Genomic DNA, 20,507 nt, shown 5'->3' on the forward strand with positions numbered 1-20,507 from the left:
TGAACAAACAAATCCCAGTTTGAAGGGTGGGTATGGCAAATCATATGTACTGAAAACAGTATCTAGCTGACAGGCTGCCATCTAGATACTGCACAGAACAATTCATCTGTCAAGAGACAATGACTGGAGAGGTGAAAGCAGAAAAAGAAAAAATCATGGCTGCTAGGAACCTGTCGTGTGTTTGAAACCAAACAAGCCGTGGAGCTAGAGAAACAGAGAGAGAGAGAGAGAGAGAGAGAAGGAAAGAGAGAGAGAGTGGGAAAGAGAGTGCTGCGATGCCAGGCTGGTGGCACACATCCCACTCTCTGCTCTCCCTAATGAGAGCCTGTGGGGTTTCAGAGTAGCCTAACAACCATCATGCTTCCCCCGGCGACTCTGGCAGGGGGTGCTGAAGATTACGGCCCCCCTGCAGGCTCAGCGATTTCTGACGCCCTTTCAAGTTTGCTTGACGACAGGCAACAACACAACACAATCTCATCATTTTTTTTCGGCAAACTGAATATAATTCCTGATATTGGCATTATGAATAAGAATGATTTTTGGGGGATTTATGAAAAGAAATGCATTATTCATCACTTTGTGCTATTACTTGGAGCCTTGTTTTGATTCATCTTTAAAATTCCACAAATGCCTTCATGTATGTGTTTCATCACAAGGACCAAAAAGAACAGACCAATAAGAGAAACAGAGAGATTATGACGTTTGCGTTCAACAGTGAAGCACAGCAGGAAGCAAATCTTTGAAAGAAGTGATGCTGATCTTCTTGGGTAGGCCTACATGATGCAAATCACTTACATCAGACCTCCAGATAATTTTAGTTGTGCTGGAGGAGAACTGACTGAAATATCCAGGCCCATTGTCAACTTCATATACTTACAGAGATTAACCTACTTTTTTGGTGAATTCTAATCCAGTCTATGAATTATTTATTCCTCCCCAAACTCACAGAGTTGGTGCAGCGATAGCAAGACGGCTCACTAGACAACACAATATTTGAAAAACAAGTTGACACCTTCGGTGATGCACATAAGGGAATTGGCTGCCTCCACCTAGATGGTTTTCAGGTAATCATGATTTTGCCCTTGAGAGAAAAACCAACACCCTGCAGTACTGAAGGCAAGTTTGCACTGGGCGTACCATCTTTAGGGAAATCATGGGGTGGGATTTCATCTGCGTGCTTTTTATCAAAACAATGAATTGAAATGAGTATATTGCAGAGACAATTCATATCAGATGGGATACAGTAAATAAAAAAAATCATAACAAAAGAGTTTTACATATGACTATGGTTTATTTTCCTCCCAAAAACAGACACCGTCCCTAAATAGCAAACATACAAGGTATCATTCAACCAATCAGAACGAAATAAATCTGTGGAGTCTCATGATGGTTTATAAGTGGTTGTGGTTATAAACTTTGTTCAGAATTCAGCAGATTATAATCAGTACTTTAAAGATAAGAAAAATGCACAAAAGACCATTTTTCTCCAGGATGATATAAAGTAATTTGTAAAGCTCTATATATACCCTCATACAATATTAACATGGAATAATATCTGTAAAGTAACGAGAATAAATAACTCAAAGCCACTTTCATGCTGGCTATCAGGGTTGATACTACTAGGCATTTTGAAATCTGTTAATAAGTGACATGACGCACAGTTGATACCCCCCACTGACCATATTGCATATTCTGTGTCCTGTAGTAAAATTACTGACTCGGATTCATAAGACACTTTTTGTTCAGTAACCCTATGCTGATGAGGTGTTTTGAAAAATAACCACAGTGATTTCTGAAGCATTATTTTTCTTGAGTGAGATGACAATGAGGATTGGCTTAGTGCAACATTAGAGGCTTCACATTCACATGTGAGATGTTATGGAATGGACCAATCAGGCTGCTCAAACCCTGGGCTCTAACGCTGACGTTTTATGACTCCAACAATGTCATAATTGCCAAAAGACCAGTGAAGAGAGAGTGACAAAGCACACTCTGTGGCCTAACAACACACTCACACTCATGGCCAAGGTTGAGGACCTCTGTTGTTTTGTCAGGGGCCAACATAAGCATCCCAGGTCCTCCTCAGACTGATGAGTCTCTGGCCTGTTCCCGAAGTGCCCTTTGCTCCGCGGGTGGTGCTGAAGGTGGGGTGAGTGAGGGTGGTGCAGGGGGTGCGCTGCTGAGGTGTGCTTTTAGCCCAGCAGCTCGGGGTGGAGGCCCGCCCTCCGAATCACCTCCTCAGGCATGCAGAACACTGGATTCACCGCCTTCACCTCCTCATCCCCGAGGAGAGACAATCCTGCCACACCAAATAGGGTATGGAACGGGTCCACCTGAGGACAAGTGTAGAAATAATTTACTGCCTACATCACCAGCATGTAATTGCTCATGTATTAATGTTGAATATTATACGACTCTTCAGAATGCCACAGAATGTTCCATGGATTGGAATGGGCTACCCCACCGTTTGGAGGTCTGTTATTTCTTTATAATGACCGGTGCAAAACATTAATGTCCACTACCATTGGCAATTGGTTTTATGGGTTTTGTGCTTCCGATTCACATCTCTCATATCATTCTGCAAGTAGTTAGTTGACTTATCGTAACTCAAATTCATTGTAACTTTGTAACTACACAAGTTCTATTTGTATCATTTTGGCAAGTTAACATATAGTAAGCGGTATAATTTATAGTTGCACACTGCGCGTCAGGGTCCTGTTAGTTATGTCGGGATTTTCTTTCCGAAACTGACCAGCGGACGATACATTATTGATTACTTATCAAATTCTAGGAATTGAAAATTTTTCTTTCTCTGAAAATAAGGTCACACAACTTGGGTATAATTATGACATTTTTGTGAATGTTGTGTGAACTGCATAGGGTACAGTAAAAGCATACCATATCTCCCGGCCTATCAGCAAAGCCCCCAGTCTCTTCGTCCTGACAGGCTAGAATGAACATGCTCAGCTTGGCTTTGTCAATCCAGTGAATTCTGCCAATTATTTTCAGAGAGGCAAGGACCCACCAGGAGTAACACACATCAGGGAGCTTCAGCAAAAAGAGGGAAAAGCAATCAGGTTTCTATTATCCTCTTCTATCCTCTTGGTGGCACCATACACACAAGACATGCAAATTACAGAAGGTAAACCGCAAATGGTTTTTGCATTTTTTGCTCTCCTACAATAAGGTTCCAAAATTGTGATCAGCAGCAGCCCCACCTTCTCTGGGCGTCCATTGAGACCCCCTGAGGGTAGCTGTCGCTCACACAACCACCAGCCAAGGAGGTCAGCGTTCACCTGGTGTAGCTGGCCTGTGAGGGACAGGAAGCCTGTGCAGCAGTAGATCTGATGGGAGTGGAAGGCAAAGAACAGAGGCTGAAAGTCACTGCATGAGTTGACCTCTAGAGGGCGTTTGAAACATCAAAACTATACTCTGTCTGGTCACGGTGATACTTTGTTTCAGATGAAAGATTTGCACCTTATAATTACATTTGTAGAGTGCTGTGCAATACACACATCATCATCAGGAAATGTGTAAAAATGCTAGCAATACCTGACCCGCATGGGACTCTGATCCAGGTCTGCAACCAAAGCCACCGTCAAAGTTCATGCAGGAGAGAACAAACTCAACTGCCTTGTCCACATTAATTGCATCCAACTTGCCCTGGACCACATCAGACAGTCAGTCAGACTTTCGTTAATTCCTACTGATGTGTTATTATCATATCTCCACACAAATATGTGCAACGTCATCATTCATGTCATCATGTCATATTCCCTCATCTAACTAAAGGAAAGGCTAAAGGAGACTGGGTTCAAATAAAGTATTTTGTATTTAACACTGAAAAAATCTAAATGAAATATTTCACATTACCAGTAATGCAAGAGTTGCTACAGCACAGAAAGAGAACCGTGTGTCTATTTCCCCTAAAGAAGAGAGAGAGTGAGAATGTGAAGTCTACCAATTCAATCGTACCAACCAAATAACCTTAATACTAATCTTAAATCAAAAGCATCAATGAAATACTGCTTCTTTGTCAAAATCAAATACTGCTTCTTTGCACTGCTTCTGTGATCTTACCCCATTTGTCTCCAGCAAATGAACCGTCTTCTTGTTGTAAACCCTTCACATACTCCACCACCTTATCCACATTGATCGCAGTGAGATCATCATACAACGACAAGATCTGAAATGAGGATTTCACAGATGAACACTGCTGCAACACAAATCTTCTGGATAGTAATTCTGCCAAACATGGCAACCTGTTTAGTGAAGGTTTTGACTCTAATTTGCTGCTACACCATGTCGTTATCAGCACCATGGTAATGACAGAATACATTCCTAGAATATCATGAAGGATTCCTGAAATAACATCATTCCATTTTAGCCAAACTCTTATCTCAATGGCACATAAAGACTGTATGAAGGTCCGGAAATATGACTGCAATTGTAATCATGAAATCTGAGCATGGTTGTCTGACCTGTACGGCACTGAGAGTGTACAGCAGGTGAGGGTCATGACCGATGCTGGCGCTGATGCCTCCACACTCATGCTGGCAAGACTTGATGAACTCGGTGATCTCAGCAGTGTTCATTCGGTGGAGCTGGCCCATCAGGTCCATCACAGTCAGCCCCCAGTAGATTCCACTCATTCTTAGGTACTCGGACAGCGTGTATTCCTGTTTTGTGAATATGAAACACAGCATGTATATATGGTAATCATTCCAATCTTTCTGTCTGTCGTGGCATATAGGCCTACTACGATCATACATTTTGCTATGGCCAAGTGTTCCATTGTTCTAATATGGACAGAACAGAGGTCCTTGTAACCTCTCCACTGACTCCACACTTACATAGTCATCCTTTTTGAGACCGTACGCGGCGATGTAATCTGCATGCTTGTCCAAGAGAAGAGCATTTGGCGCATCGGCCTTGATGACAACGTCTTTCACTTGGGTCCCCTAAAGAGACAGATGGAACGGAGTGGCACATTTAATTTCATATTAACGCTCAAATGTACCGTTGCATTTACACATTTGAAACCAGTCAGACAATTCATCAGGCTAGCTAGTACCATCGGGCATCACTGGCCCCTTACTCTGGCTACCACAACCCTCAACACTCTGTCTAGCAGCAGAAACAGCTTTTCAGTTCAATAACTAAAATTGCTGTGATACGGGAATAAACATACGTATCATAGAGGTAATAAACTGACAGCAGTCTCAAACTTGCTAGTTAGCACACAGAGCTAATGGTGTTAGCCAACCAGCCGAGTGACTCGGGCAACGTAAGTGTGCAAAAAAGCCAGACTATAAAAAGGCTTCACATACATAGATTCCGTGTGTAGTCGAGTGCAGTTTTAATAAAAACATAAATTCGTCATGCACTTAAACAATTTAGACATAATTTACCATCGTGAAGGGAGTCCAGGAAGAGCTGTCACAGGTCCCACATTCAAGACGTCACGTCCTGAAAATAATGCGTCACAAATCATATCCTATGGTACAAACTTCAGTAGGACCATCCCATTTCCTTCGTGTTGTTCTTTTTCACTAGCCTAATTGTATTCCTCATACTTCTTTCTATATATATATATATTTTTTAGATCTGAATAAAGAGAAGAAATCTTTAGTTGGACCTAGTAGGCTGTCAAGTTCGGCGTTTTTCCACTTGGTATTCAGTCACGACCATTTGCCTCTTCTAGATGTTCTTACATTAGAAAAATAGTTTTACATGCATCATTCGTCTCGTTTCTCCTAAACATTTCATGTTAATTTTGAAATATCATGGATAATGCGATGACAGCCTTTTTGATATTAAAAATTATTACATATCTGCTTGTTATAATCTGATGCGTTATTGGTATATGTACCTACTAAACAGGCCTAAAGCCATAGACTATCTCCTGACAGTTGTTCATTGCCCTTTTGTCCCTGTCAAATTCAGCTGCCCATGAAAATACATACACATATCATATGAAATTGATCTTTGTTCAGCCTATGTGCCTAGAATATGTATTCAGGAGTGTATAGTATAGTGCAAAGTGTGGCACTGTATACATAGAGAGAAAAAACAACAGTGAATATATCCCTCTGCAGTTACAAATGCATTTTAATAGTAATACTTTATGAATATTGGAATTATTCTGTTGTCCATCTTGTCCCATTTCAATACACCCCAAAAAGAGACCCCACAACTGTCTTATTCCATCTTCTGCATTATTTTTATTACCATTCTTGACCTGTTAACATCTGAAATGAGAGAGATTATGTCTGGAATATGTATTTATTAAAACAATAGCCATTCATTTCAGGTTTAACTCCATTACAAAAAAAAGCGCATTTCACTGGCGTGTTTGTTCAGTTGGCTTTAACAGGACAGGCCACTGGTATTTATAATGACATGAACACAAACAAGGACAAGGCATGTGGATTTCAGCAAAAACAAAGATATGGCAAGATCACGGAAAAGGTGTTTTCAGCCCTTGGAGAGCATAAGGCAATCAGGTTTGTGAAATCCTGAGATGTAGCAACCATTTTTTCTATTTTACAAAATATTTTGAATACGTTAGAGGAGCATCTATGGACGCCATGCACTGAATTTCATTTTCATTTCTTGTATCTTCCCAAGTGTTCCCTGGAGATGATCAATCTCTGGATCTGAGCGGTGCCTTCGTAGATCTGTGAAAAATAAATAGGTGGTTTGATCACGGTTATAAAACAGACAGCAAAGGCATTTTTATGTCATTCATTATTGTGGGAACACTTGTAATCAAACGACTAACCTGATAAATTTTGGCATCTCTCATGAGTTTCTCAACAGGATAATCACTGTTGAATCCGTTTCCACCAAAGACCTGAACGGCATCTGAAGCCACCTGGTTGGCAATGTCCCCAGCAAAGGCTTTGGCAATGGAAGCATAGTACGTGTTCCTGCGGCCGTAATCCACCTCCCAGGCAGACCTCTGGTAGGCCATCCTAGCCAGTTCCACTTTCATGGCCATCTCGGCAAGTAAGAAGGCCACAGCTTGGTGCTACAAGATAAGCAATTTAGGTTATTTGAATTGGTAGACCTCACATTCTCTCTCTCTCTCTCTCTCTCTTTTCTTCTTTTTTCATGCTTTGTACATGGAATACAACAAACTAAATACTATTTATTGTTAATACCCATCTCCTACTGAATTATAAACATGTAAATAACTGGAAAAGTACACTGATAGGAATAAAAAACTGCCACTACATGAGTTATCCTAGTCCTACATCAATTCTGAAATAAAGTGTACCTCAGCAATAACCCTGCCAAAGGTCTTCCTCTCCAGACTGTAGTTGGTAGCCTCATCAAGAGCTCTCTGAGCCAGGCCTGTTGCACCAGCAGCAACCTGAACAACAGGCATGCATTAATACAAATGTATTTGATACATTACGGTAAAAAAAAAAAAAACATATTTTGACATACCACTGACCCTCAAAATTAATTTATATATTCAGTGTTTTCATTTATAACCGTATTGTGGCAGATTATGGCATAAACTCACTGGAGGCCTAGTCTTATCAAAAGCTCCCATGGCAATTTTGAAGCCAGCCCCTTCTCCGATGAGGACATTCTCTTTGGGTATTCTCACATCCTCAAAGGTGATGCCCCTGGTGTCTGAGCATCTCTGACCCATATTCAATTCCTGCGAAAAGTGAAATAAGTTGTATTCTTTTAAGAAATTTAAGGTAGAAAAAAAAAACGCACGCCACCATGATGACAACATTTAAAGATTGTGACTGAACTGGGTGAGCTCAGAGAAAAAATATAAATTTCCAGCTTTTACTAACCTTCCTACCAACTTGGATCCCCGGAGTGTCAGCATCCAATATGAAGCCAGTGAAAGCCTTGCTGGTTGGGCATTTAGGATCAGAGTCAGTCCGGGCCAACAGGAAGTACCTAAAATAAATTAAGGTCAGTTTACTTTCACATTTAGTGAATATTTAAAAGATATAGGAAAACAGGGGCGTTGCAACAGGGGAGGCAAAGCAGGCAATTGTCTGGGGCCCTTGAGGACAGCTGATTACATTAGGCCACAGTGGGTTAGGGTTAGAAAACAATTCGGTGATAACCCCCGTGAACACTCTGATTTTGTGCAGGAGACTACTATGATACTTCCATACACCCCGTCCATAAACCCACATCTGCTGAAGAGAAATCAGGCGAAACTCCACCAACCAGTTAGCTTTCCCTCCGTTTGTGATCCACATCTTCTGTCCATTGACAATGTACTCGTCTCCTTTCTTCACGGCACGAGTCATGATGGCTGCCACATCTGAGCCTGCCCCGGGCTCTGTTACACCATATGCCTACCAAAAAACATCAGGTGAATCAACAAGGAATCTATAGGATTTCCCACATGTCAGAGAGGAAAAGAAAGAGGGAAAGAGAGAGAGAATGAGAGAGTGATACTTAAACCTCGGGGATCTACACTTACACACATAAGAGGCTCCTCTGTCATCCTTCCCAGGTACTTTTTCTTCTGTGCATCACTCCCAGCGATGATAACTGGCATTTGCTATAAAAGGGAGGAAGCACAAAGGAGAGTAGATTGTTAAGTGTCCACAGAGTGACCTTGAACGATGAGAACAATGGCAATGGAATGCTTTTCATGTTGAACAAAAAAATGACATGAACGAGATTTAAAGAGAACTCCTTACACCAAGCGAGTTTGCCTCAATGGCAGTCTGGACACCTGTGCAGCCATAAGCCAACTCCTCTGTGATGAGGCAGGAGTCGAATATGGAAAGGCCCATTCCACCTGTAAACAGAGCATCCATTAATCAATGGAATGGCATTTCGCAGAACATTGATATTAATATAAAATGTCCAATATTTATTCAACAAGTCAACAGTATGTAAATGAATAAGTGTATTATTTATAAGCGTCTTTGAGAACTGTGAAAAGCGCACTATAAATGTAATGTATTATTGTTATTATCATTATTATTATTATTAACATTATTTATTATTATATTTATTAAATACTCACAGGGTTAATAACAGGCCATACAGTAAACATACATGTTAACTGTCATTTCAAACAGCAGATACATACCACAGTCCTCTGGGATATGAGAGTTCATCAGACCCAGTTCCCATGCTCTCTTAATGATTGGGAAAGGATACTTCATAGGAGAGAATACAGCAGAAAAGAACCATCTTTAAAATCACAACTCTTCTTGAGTTCACTGTTATATTAAAGAGGTATGAGGAGAAACTCACTTCACCACTTATATCATATGCTGCAGCTGCAGGTACAATCTCCTCTCTGGCAAACTTCCTGGCCAACTCCTGAAATTCCTTCTGTTGATCAGTCATTTCTGTGGGAAATGGACAGAAGCTATGGCTACATCTCACAAATCCACATGATAGATAGATAGATAAATGACATAGTGACAATATTTAATGGTGGTATAGTGGATCACATACCAAAGCAAAATCCTCCTTGTGGTGCTTGGGCAGCACTGGTGGCTGCTTGGGCACTGGTACTCTGGTACCGGAGTCCTGCTCGGACACCGGCCCTCAAGGCCTGTGAGCATCACAAAAAAGTAGAAAAGCCTTCATACACACTTACACCCGTCTTTGTGCTCCTCATTCAGTTTGGTACTAGATCTCCAAATAGCGCACAATTACCACTTACGGTACAGCAGCAACTATGCAAGTATATATTTTTTATGAGCAACTACTTTAGTTTAATTGTGATGGAATATGGCCTTGTGAAGGTTAAAGACACCGGTCATTCCCACTAGCCGTTCACGCTATGCACTTTGTAGTTATGTAGTTCAGGTTGGAAACACCTCGAAAAATGTAAATTCGTTAAATAATTTTCACAAATCATTTTAAGTACAGTTATAGTTAGCAATATTCAACCAAGTACTGTGTTTGCATGGCATTTACTGGGTAGCTTTAGTTTTAAACACCAAATATGTGTGTGGCAGGTAACTGCCATTTTTTCAAAGTAGGCTTGTCAAATGTCACCAGTTTAGAATTCACCAAGTGAACGGCATTGTGCACGATTGATTAAATCTTATATTACCGTATGTTATATTCCACGTTAACCCCAAACATACGCTATGTAATACGTGTTATGTTACCTAACAAAAGCTGGTAAGCACTAGCTAACTACCTTCCTTGATGCCCTGCATACGGTCAACCAGCCAGCTAGCCAACGTTAGCTGTCAACCAACACTGACGTTGTGTGGCGGCCAAACAATAGCAGCATAAATGTATTTAACATTCGAAGTCGTCTACAATCATCGCGCTTGATTAAAGCTTGTTTGAAACTTGTATTTACCTTGTTCAAGAGCATTGTTGTTGACTGAAGCCAAGGGTCGACACTCCTTGGACGGTGGTGTATACGTCTATGTTGTATGTCGTTTGTGTAACAAAATGTGTATCTGACCAATCAGACGAGTGTTTTTTTGTCACATGCTCAAACGCGACTGCCTGAGTGACTTTTCACCTACTTACAATGTTACCCAACTTTAGATATAGGCAGGTGAATGAAACGCCAGGTTTTTATATTAACACGTTTTCACATGCACTTAAATGGCTGGTGTGGATGTCATTCAGGTTGGTGTCTGGTTGAAAATGAATTAATCTGCACTGGGCACTTACGCGATGCTGATATCAGAGATTTAATTTCTAGGCTAAGGAAGGGGGGACCTTTTGCCTAGATCTCTATAAGCGTTATACTTCCATCACATTCGTGATCCATTTAAATATTTTTGAAAGCCCTTTTCTAAAAGTAAATAAAAAAAAACATTTGAGAGTTGACAATCATTTTTTACTTTTACTTTTAACCATCACTAGTATGCATCTTTGCTAGATACAACAATCATGTGTTTATTTAATAGTTCATGGCCCATGGTTAACGGTTGTCAGTTGGGAACAACATACCCGTTTTTATTATTAAACAGGCAAGACATTGACTTACTATCCCATCACAGGAATGGCAATGCTGCTTTGCTCAAAACGGTACTTTCACTAAATTATATTGTAATGGCTTTGTTGTATCCTAATGTATACACAATATAAATAATTCCATCACTGAGCTTAAGCCTTGATATGCTGCCAATTGCATTTATGTGCTGGCATTCAGTATGCCTTATTAGGGCATGAAACAAAGAAAGTGGTTTTAGGCTGACAATGTAGTCGGGTTCTGAAGCCATATTAAAAGACTTTAACCATGTTAATGCATTCTATGCTTTAGTAAGCTATCTGTTTTCTGACTTTTCAGCATTGCCTATGTAGCGTAGGCTACATTACTCAATGTGTGAAATGCCAACTGAACCTCAGACACGGAAATACTATTGGGGATATTATTTCACTCACAATTCAAAATTATATTATACTTTTAACTCTGGAAGTATTTTGACAACACAGTCTCTGCACCTCTTAAACAACCCTATGATTTGCCATTAAATATTTCAGGGCTTTTGATATCAGTCCCATATTGAATTGTAACCCTTGAACCAGCAACTGCAAAATGGCTATATAATGGAATTCTATGAGGCAAGCATCTGTGTCAAAGTAAACCCTTTGTTTTTGCCATTGACAGGCTCATAAATGTTGTGTATAACAACATGATTCCGACTCTTCTCCGGACTCTGGCATAGCAAACCATTCAGTGAGTGTAGTCGATTACTTCTCTGTTTGTTAATGCTAGAAAGCAGCCCCCCAATGCAATAATAACCACAGGCACTGAATGGGGTGCCACGTCAGAGACACAGGTTTCAACCATCTGGTGGCATATCTTAACAGCTTCAAACTCCTCAAGGTGACGAATCTGCTTCGCAGCACTTACAGTAAAATTTTCCATGGACCAGTTAGTGGCACCAACTACAGCAATAAGTTGTAATTTGAGAATTCTTCAATGGGATGGTTTATCAGGTCTGAATTGTGTAGACATCTTGTTTCCAGATACGATTGTATCAGTTTATGGTGTGTTTTGTAGTATTCAATTCTTCAATGTGCAATCCTTCTTTGTAAGCCTTACTGCTGCAAGACTATAGCAGTCTGTCTGTCCGTCTGTCTGTTACAGAGCAGGTTATGCATTACTGTATTTCCTTAATGAAGATTTAAACAGATATCTCATTCTTCAAAGACAAGGTGCTCACAAGGTTCTCAACTGAATTTATAATCCTGAGCAATTCCCCTGGTGGTTTACCAATTGATACAGCTACACATTTTAGTTTTGTGGTTATGTTTTTGTCATTAAATGTTGTCCCTCTTGGGTGGTTGCATCAAGTCTAACTGTTACACTGGGAGATTTGTAGCTGAATTCACTTGAAGATCACTAATAAGTCCAAGTTCGACTAACATATTCTGTACAGTGCTGTGTTCTGCTAGTGCAGCGATCAGTACTCCTGGTCATTTTTCACAAGACATCTGTAAACCATAAGCCTTACATCATAGGAGTAGCACATCCTTCCCAAAGGCCTTAGAATGTTCTCAGAAAATTCTGTACTTCTTCTAGTTCTAAAATTATATTCTGACAATGTGCCTCAACTTCTTTTACACACTTTTGCCCTCAGATCTATTATGTCTGCTGTTAGAGTGTTTATTATTTTCCTTGTTTCTTATTTAAACTAACTTTTGCAACCCAATGATTTGTTCTCATAGCATAAACAATTTAGAACTGACAACATTTATGGAACATCAAAATCAAAGTAAAATGCTGTCATTATGCCTGATCCCTTCTCTCGCGATCTGTCAAATGAATTTGGTCTCCTAGACACCAGTATACAAGTTTAATGCTCACAACAGCGTATAGGGCACTTGTGTCGGCTTATGCTGATTCATTTATCATACGCAGAGCTTAGCAGTGCCCTACGCCGTTGTGAGCATTCATACTTGTGTGCTGGTGTGTCTGGGTTCAAAAACAGAGAAATATACACTGTACAATCAGATAAGCCCGCTTTTGTAACCAAAAAATATGTCTGAGGTGATATGCGAGGCGTCTGGAACTAGTTCACAAAGTAGACAGCTTGCCAGCGAGGTAAACAGTGGTCCACAATTAATTCATAGCGGAACATCAGGCAATTAGACCAATCACAGTTGTTGTGGTCTGCATCGCCTCTCCAGTAGGAGTTACATTTCTATGGAGGTGCACCACAGGCGACCTACTGCGTAGATTATACGCAGAAGTATTTATCCGCTTTACGCCGTATGCTCTAACCATAATTGAGCTTTTATGTCACCACATATTTGGGAAACCCCCTGACGTTTTCAACCATGTTTCTGAAATTCTGTAACTTGAGCTTGAAAACAAGGCGATGTTTACAACATAATTCCTAAATAAGATAGACCTAACATCTAACTACCAATACAGCTACTAATATTAATGCCAGCTCCACATCAAAAGCGCGCAGTGGGAATAATAATGACTATTACCGCAACGCAGACTGGCCACTGTTTTTGTAAAGGTCGCAAATCAAACCCATCCAATATGGCCGCTGCTGAGCGGTTTTACTGTTGTATAGGTTCTACCTAATCTGTTGAACAGATTGTACACTGAGCACTGTTCTACTGTTCACGTCCACTGAAATGTTGGCTAATCGTTTAAAATAAAAATAAATGTATTTCCATGACATTGCAAAGCAACCGACGGGTTGCACGAGGAACGGAGCCTAAAAAGGAAATGCAACGCGTCGACAAGGAAGAGACACATGGGCGGAACTATGGGGCTGAGCGCCCTTTAGACCGGTAGCGCACAGAACGATTCGCAAACCAACAGGGTATTTCACTGACAAATTATATGACTACAATGACCTGTTTGGTGTAAAATGCCAAGTAGGTAACACGTTTTGTCGTATGGTCTTTGTTAAGTTAAATAACCGACAGGGTTGACAAAACGGTTGACAACAAAAGACTGATGTTAGGTGGCGCTGGAGAAATTCTGTGCTGACAGTGAAGTTGAACACTCTAGTAGAGCTAGCTAACTAGCTAGCACAACAATAACGCAAGAAATGACACCAGGCGACAACCCCCACATCTTGCTGGGGAGGATTAGGTTTGTCAACGAATGTGTAAGATGTTTTAGAAAGAGTGAGCCTCTTCCAGAATGTCTGGGTTTCGTTCCTAAAGAAGTGTGCTACAAAATATGTAAGGACTCATCAACCTCGTCTGTATCGTCTTCATCTACACCTGGAAACTCATCTGGAAAAACACTGATCTCTGTTTGGGAGAGTCCCTATCAATCTCCCCATAGTAAGAAATTGTGTAAGTGTAACATTGAACCGAAAAAGGGAACGTGCATTCGAACCACAGGAGAAGAATACTGTAACAGTCATGGTCTCTGGGTCAAAATAAGCAAGGTAAATTCAAATGTATTACTGTAAAGCTAAAGATAGTAATAGTACAATGTTCCGTGGAGGTATGTTATTGTTGAAAATCTGATTATGTTATAAGACCTGATTGTGTCATATAAGGCCACTTGGTCACTGTAGATTAACACATGTAGGCGAGATGTAGATAGTGCTGGTCAATCTGCAGATGTTTTACCAGTTTAGGTATGTTGATGATTTAGTCACATGGTGTGTAGACTAACCATGCTTCATTCAGCCCTTGCTGTAATAGTTATACTGTTCCATGTCATTGAAGGAACAACTGGAGGAGTATCGCAGTGGGGTAGATGTGGAGGAGGGCTGGATACTTGTGTGCAAGCACACTGAAGGTGGAGACCGACTGGTGCCTGTTGAATCACCTGATACAATCAGCAGACAACAGCAGCTCTTTGGTTATGACCATAAACCCTGCAACAGGTGTGGATATATCCCCCTTCACCTAAATGTTTTGAGAAGCTCTTTAACATTCAGCAAAATTAAGCACAGTGATTGTTCTCAGCACTGAAATTGAGAAGAGAGGAAACTGAAAGTGAAATTAATAAATAAAATATCCTTAAGTGTGATATAACTCCATTCCTCAGGTTCTACTCTTTGTCTTCTCTGTGTTTCCAAGGTGGGAGCAGGTGGTGGACATTGAGAACGCCCTATATTTGGGAGCCAAACCCAGGGTGGCAGAGCAAGATGAGGCTGCCACACAGAAACTCAGGTGAGAGGAGCTGAAGACATGGCAGGAACAAAAGCTAAGCAAACCGCTGGCCAGCTAATCAAGTTCTAAATATAGTTCCTTACAATAATATGGCATCTTACAGGTATGTGCCGCCTACATGGACGTATGAATGTGATGAGGACCTGGTCCACTACTTCTATGAACACATCGGGAAGGAGGATGAGAACCTGGGCAATGTCAAGCAGTGTGTAACCAGCATTGATGTCTCCTCATGCTCAGTGAGTCAAAGCCTTGGCACATTTTCGTTAAATACTCTGCCTCTGTTAGCCGCTCTTAACCTAGTCTTTTTTTGTTTGAAAAGGTCCTGTACGAAAGTGTGTTTATAATGACTCAAGTTTTGAGGTTATGAGGTGGTTGGCACATTTACAAGGGAGTGGCATTTTAGGGAAAGCAAAATGAACAGGTCTACAGAAGAGCTCTAATGCAGGTCATACACTTGTTGTCCGTTTTGAGGTAGGACAGACTGTACTGATATAGTAGTTCGGTAACATTGACGGTATAATGTGTACTCTTAGGAGGACCCCAGTGGTGGAGCTAGCTGTCTAACAGACGGGGACATTGAGACATACTGGGAGAGTGACGGCATGCAGGGCCAGCACTGGATCCGACTACATATGAAGAGAGGCACTGTGGTCAAGTAAGCCTTATTGCATGGGAACCAATAAAATGGCAAATGCCTTTTCAAATAATTGATGAAGGGTACAAATGCCTTATTTACTCAAACCTGCTCTGTACATGCGGAGTAGCATATGTTCTGTGACTTGATTATTCCTATCTGGTATATGGTCTTCCTTTTAGATTCCTAGACAGTATTACAAATCTTTTTTATATTCCATATGATAGCTGTGTGTGTGTGTGTGTGTGTGTGTGTGTGTGTGTGTGTGTATCGATCTGTTTGTCTGTCTCTGATTAGATTATTTTGTATGTTCTTTGCACTTATTCTGCCACTTACTCAGGTGAACTATGGTTTGTTTGTACCTATAGTAAGTTGATGCTGACAGTGGACTCCACAGATGACAATTACATGCCAAAAAGAGTGACTGTGTTTGGTGGTGAAGCAGAAAACCTGAAGAAGTACAGTGATGTCACTATAGATGAGTAAGTTTGGCCTACTTTTGTGAAAGAGGACATATTGTTTAGCAGGATGTGTGGTAGAAAACTTCTGTCTTTTCTTCTAGTAATTTAATTGGTGAAGTTTGCGTATTGGAAGATATGACAACACACCTGCCAGTTATTGAAGTTCGAATTGATGAATGCAGAGGTAACAGCGCATACAATTTCAATGTGTAAATGGTGTACATTTATATTCTATGATACTTAACCAGTCTTTGATGTGCATGCATGTATGACTGACAAAAACAAACCATTTGTCTTCCTTGCTATGAATCTTAGATGATGGCATAGATGTAAGGATCCGTGGCTTGAAAATTAAGTCATCCTGCGAGAGAGACTTGGGCCTAAACGCAGATGTATTCCAGTCGTTTAATCTGGTGCGGTACCCCCGTTTGGAGGGAACTCTCCCAGAAATCCTGTACCGGCGCGCACTCGTAATCCAGAGGTAACCAGTCCTTTTTTTAAATAGGCAGAAAATGTCCAATTTGTTTTATTCGTAATCCCCAGAAAATGTGGAACACTTAGTTCAATTTGATGGTTTGAGTGATCATTTAAGTGTCTTCTCTTTACAGGTTCATTTCCCTCCTGGACAGTCTCTTGCCTCATCTGGTCCCAGCGTGGGATTACAGTCTGGGCACCTTTAACCAAATCAAGGTGACAGGACGGTATCAAAAGCACTGTGTCATAAGTTGTACTAATTACTAATGTAATTGTAGTCGTAGTTGTATGTGGTGCTCCATCACATCTGACATGCCTCCTTGGCTGCAGTTATACCTGGTCTGTACTCTTCTCTTCCGAAGGGCCGAGCAGAGCGGAAAAAGAAATTTGCAGCTTTATGTGCCTTATGGCACAGAGAGAACTAACTAACTAACTCTCCTCTCGTAGAGCATAAAACAGTTCCTGCTTCTGTCTAAGCGCCGCTATGCGCTCATCAGCCAGTGCCTGAAGGACTCTGAGACCAACAAGCCCAACTTCATGCCTCGTCTGTACATCAACCGTCGGCTAGCCATGGAGCACCGTGACAACCCCTTCCTGGACCCCATCTGCAAAAATGCAGTCTTCACTCAGGTGCTGTCTCAGAAATGCAGGCTTTTTACCTTACACATAAGGCTTTATGTATTCACTACTGGGCCCTCAAAAGCTCAGTTATACAGTCGCTTGCCAAAGTATTAAACCCCCATGAAAGTTGTCACCACCTTCTTATTTACATAAGATACTTACACATATTTTTCCAGTCAGTATTTTCCCTACAGATTATAAACTTTCAGTTATTTTGTGTTAATCGTTTTCTCCTCATTTTGGTCCATTAGGTGTATGAAGGTCTGAAGCCATCAGATAAATTTGAGAAGACGCTGGACTATAGGTAGACTTTTCTCTTTGAATCCTCTGCCTAAATGGGAGTTACTAAAAGGAGCTCACTTTTAATAATGACTACAATAATATAATTAGAATGACACAATGGTAAGAGAAAAAACGTCTTTATGTTCAGCAGGCAGGTTACTGTTACTTTTGTAGAAATGTATGCCATTTGCCGTCATCTGCCAAAAGGCACACATTCTTGTCTGTTATTTTAATGTATCCAGACACATTGGCAGTTATCGTGCCTTACCTATTTACCATGTTTGCACTGTAACATCAGTATCGTTCTGAAACACTCAGGTGGCCAGCACGATATGACCAATGGTGGGAGTGCAAATTCATTGCAGAGGGAATTATTGATCAAGGTAACCTACTTCTGGATTAGAACACTGAATCATCGCTTTATTGATGTCTAAAGGGACATCTGCTCTTCCAAGTCAGGGAGGATTCAGTTCAGATCTTCCGATTTTTTGTCTTTGTTAGGTGGAGGGTTCCGGGACAGTTTGGCAGATATGTCTGAGGAGCTTTGCCCCAGTTCAGCTGACTGCCCCATGCCTCTACCATTCTTCAACAGAACCTCCAACCAGGTAGCAGAGTCCGTATGTCTCTCAGTGCCTACTGTTCTTCACTATTGTTCTCTTGGTCTAGCATGGTTATTTTGTATGTGTTTGTGGCCTTGTGTCTCTTTTACCTTCTTCCTGAAACATCTTTAGAACATCTACCCTCTCTCTTCACAGGGCACTGGGGAGGCCAGAGACTTCTACGTGCCCAACCCCTCCTGCAGGGATTTCCATAAGTATGAGTGGATAGGCCAGCTGATGGGGGCTGCTCTGAGAGGAAAAGATTTCCTGGTTAGCGCGATAACTTGTTAATATGCACAATATGCTTTATTTATTTGTTTGTTTGCTGTATCATTAACACCATCTCATATGGATTTATTCTCAAAGGTCCTGGCTCTTCCTGGAATGGTGTGGAAGCAGTTGACTGGAGAGGAGGTCAGCTGGAGTAAAGATTTCCCAGCGGTGGACTCTGTACTGGTGAGCAGCTTTGAAACGTGACTCTGGCACTGTGCCCCCTGCAACAGAAGACAGCGACATCACCTATACATTATACAGGCATTATAGATGCCATCTTGAGGTGTTTGCGACATGTCTTCAGACACAGACGACAAAGGCGATACTGATTTGTGTTTGCTCTGTGAACATAGGTGAAGTTATTGGAGGCTATGGAGCACATGGACAAGGAGACCTTTGACTTCAAGTTCGGCCAGGAACTGGTCTACACCACACCGCTTAGCGATGGCAGGCTGGTGGAGCTCATCCCTGGGGGAAGTGAAGTGGTGGTCCACTACGAGGACCGCGTGGACTTCATCCGGCTGGTGCGGAAAGCACGACTGCAGGAGAGCCGAGAGCAGGTGCGACAATGGGCATCACGTGTGTCGATTCATCCCCCTGCAGAGCTTGTCTGTTTGCCTTTGATTCAAAAGTACAATATCATGTTTGTACACACAAACTGTATGTACTGTGGTAATGTATAAGAATAACCATATAAGTTGTACGTTAAAACTAGGTAAATGGTTCTTCAAAAGTCCACTGTGTGAATGAGCGCACCACAAATGTCTAAACTTTGTTCACATGTGTGTTGTAGATAGCTGCCATGCGGGCTGGTCTGGTGAAGGTTGTACCACAGGCTGTGCTAGACCTTTTGACCTGGCAGGAAGTAGAGAAGAAAGTATGTGGAGATCCTGAGATCACAGTGGAGGCCCTCAAACGGTTAAGTGAGTTACACCTTGCTAGTTGTTGACATTAAATAGTAGAATAATGTTTTTGTCTTATTCACAGGGCTGTTGTATGTACTATATGTATTGTTTTCTCAGTAGTACATTGTTTTGTTTTCAACCTTAGCACGATATGAGGACCTTGAGCAGACAGATGTCAGTGTACAATACTTGTGGGAAGCCCTCACAAACTTCACAAATGGTGAGCTGATATCTCTTAGTAGACTTGGCTATTTACTCTATTAGTAGACTTGGCTAATAGCTTAGTCACGTTCCAACACTTCCATGCTTTCTGCTTTCAGAGGACCGTAGCCGGTTCCTGCGGTTTGTGACTGGTAGAAGCCGTCTTCCAACTCCAATTTACATATTTCCTGATAAACAAGGGTACGTCTGGATGGTACTCTGAGTAAGACACTTTTTTTTTACAGTCAGCTGTAGTCTCCTTTTCTAATGTTCCAAATTTCTGTTTTATTTTTTTTAGTTTTGAAACTACAGATGCTCTACCACGGTCTTCTACTTGTTCTAGCACCCTTTACTTACCGAATTACCCAAGGTAAAATGCCAGTTCATTTGGGATTATTAGTTAGTGTAATGTGAATGTATTGGTGTTAAAAGTAGACCTCTGTCTAAAAATGGAGTACATTGGCCAGTCTTGTATAGTTGAATGTCTGCTCTCTTTTCAGTGCTAAGGTCTGTGAGGAGAAGCTACGCTACGCTGCTTACAACTGTGTGGCCATTGACACCGACATGAGCCCATGGGAAGAGTGACTTGGCTGAACCATGTTTACAAGTTTTTCACACCTGGATTTTTGCATATCCGGCTGTAGCATCATCACATTAACAGAATAATGACTACAATATTGCCACTTTCAACTGTATATAATAAAGAGATCATGTCTTAACTTTTATTTGTCTGGTTTTATATCAGTTCATATCTGGATCACAAAGCAGCATTATGATGAAAAGTTAACTTGTGTTTTCTACCTGTATGTAACATAATTTGAGTATGGTTGTTATAGTATTTAGCAGACACTTTTGTCCCAAGCTACTTACAAAACAAAGACATTAGAAAAAAAAAGCTAAAAATATAAACACATAAAGGCAGTAGTGGAAATAAGCCTTATGAAAAAGTATTCCAGAAATAATATTA

At 41.0% G+C, this 20,507-nt stretch overlaps 3 protein-coding genes across 3 annotated transcripts; 1 reads left to right on the forward strand and 2 right to left on the reverse strand.

Annotated features, from left to right (window-relative positions):
- Positions 1–1,308: 1,308 nt before the first annotated feature.
- Positions 1,309–5,458, reverse strand: rabggtb (Rab geranylgeranyltransferase subunit beta). The gene is made up of 9 exons (XM_080836860.1): positions 5,412–5,458; positions 4,854–4,961; positions 4,482–4,679; positions 4,081–4,186; positions 3,874–3,926; positions 3,553–3,663; positions 3,219–3,344; positions 2,899–3,048; positions 1,309–2,333 (listed from the first exon to the last, which is right to left on the reverse strand). Exons 1-9 carry the CDS (start codon positions 5,412–5,414, stop codon positions 2,193–2,195), a joined length of 996 nt encoding a protein of 331 aa, XP_080692986.1. The 5' UTR covers positions 5,415–5,458; the 3' UTR covers positions 1,309–2,192.
- Positions 5,459–6,201: 743 nt separating this feature from the next.
- Positions 6,202–10,409, reverse strand: acadm (acyl-CoA dehydrogenase medium chain). Its single transcript, XM_080837873.1, has 12 exons — positions 10,328–10,409; positions 9,463–9,562; positions 9,256–9,353; positions 9,089–9,158; positions 8,691–8,791; positions 8,468–8,548; positions 8,209–8,339; positions 7,821–7,929; positions 7,535–7,675; positions 7,283–7,378; positions 6,785–7,033; positions 6,202–6,680 (listed from the first exon to the last, which is right to left on the reverse strand). Exons 1-12 carry the CDS (start codon positions 10,340–10,342, stop codon positions 6,609–6,611), a joined length of 1,263 nt encoding a protein of 420 aa, XP_080693999.1. The 5' UTR covers positions 10,343–10,409; the 3' UTR covers positions 6,202–6,608.
- Positions 10,410–13,723: 3,314 nt separating this feature from the next.
- Positions 13,724–20,239, forward strand: hectd3 (HECT domain containing 3). The gene is made up of 21 exons (XM_080836822.1): positions 13,724–14,351; positions 14,638–14,798; positions 14,995–15,087; positions 15,191–15,326; positions 15,624–15,745; positions 16,093–16,206; positions 16,287–16,369; positions 16,501–16,666; positions 16,794–16,875; positions 17,107–17,289; positions 17,532–17,584; positions 17,881–17,945; positions 18,064–18,167; positions 18,318–18,431; positions 18,528–18,617; positions 18,788–18,994; positions 19,228–19,357; positions 19,485–19,559; positions 19,660–19,741; positions 19,839–19,910; positions 20,041–20,239. The coding sequence occupies exons 1-21, from the start codon at positions 14,004–14,006 to the stop codon at positions 20,123–20,125; spliced, it is 2,565 nt and encodes an 854-aa protein (XP_080692948.1). The 5' UTR covers positions 13,724–14,003; the 3' UTR covers positions 20,126–20,239.
- The last annotated feature ends 268 nt before the right edge of the window (positions 20,240–20,507 follow it).

This window comes from Sprattus sprattus (genome assembly GCF_963457725.1).
Source record: "Sprattus sprattus genome assembly, chromosome: 4".
In the NCBI taxonomy this organism is placed as follows: domain Eukaryota; kingdom Metazoa; phylum Chordata; class Actinopteri; order Clupeiformes; family Clupeidae; genus Sprattus; species Sprattus sprattus.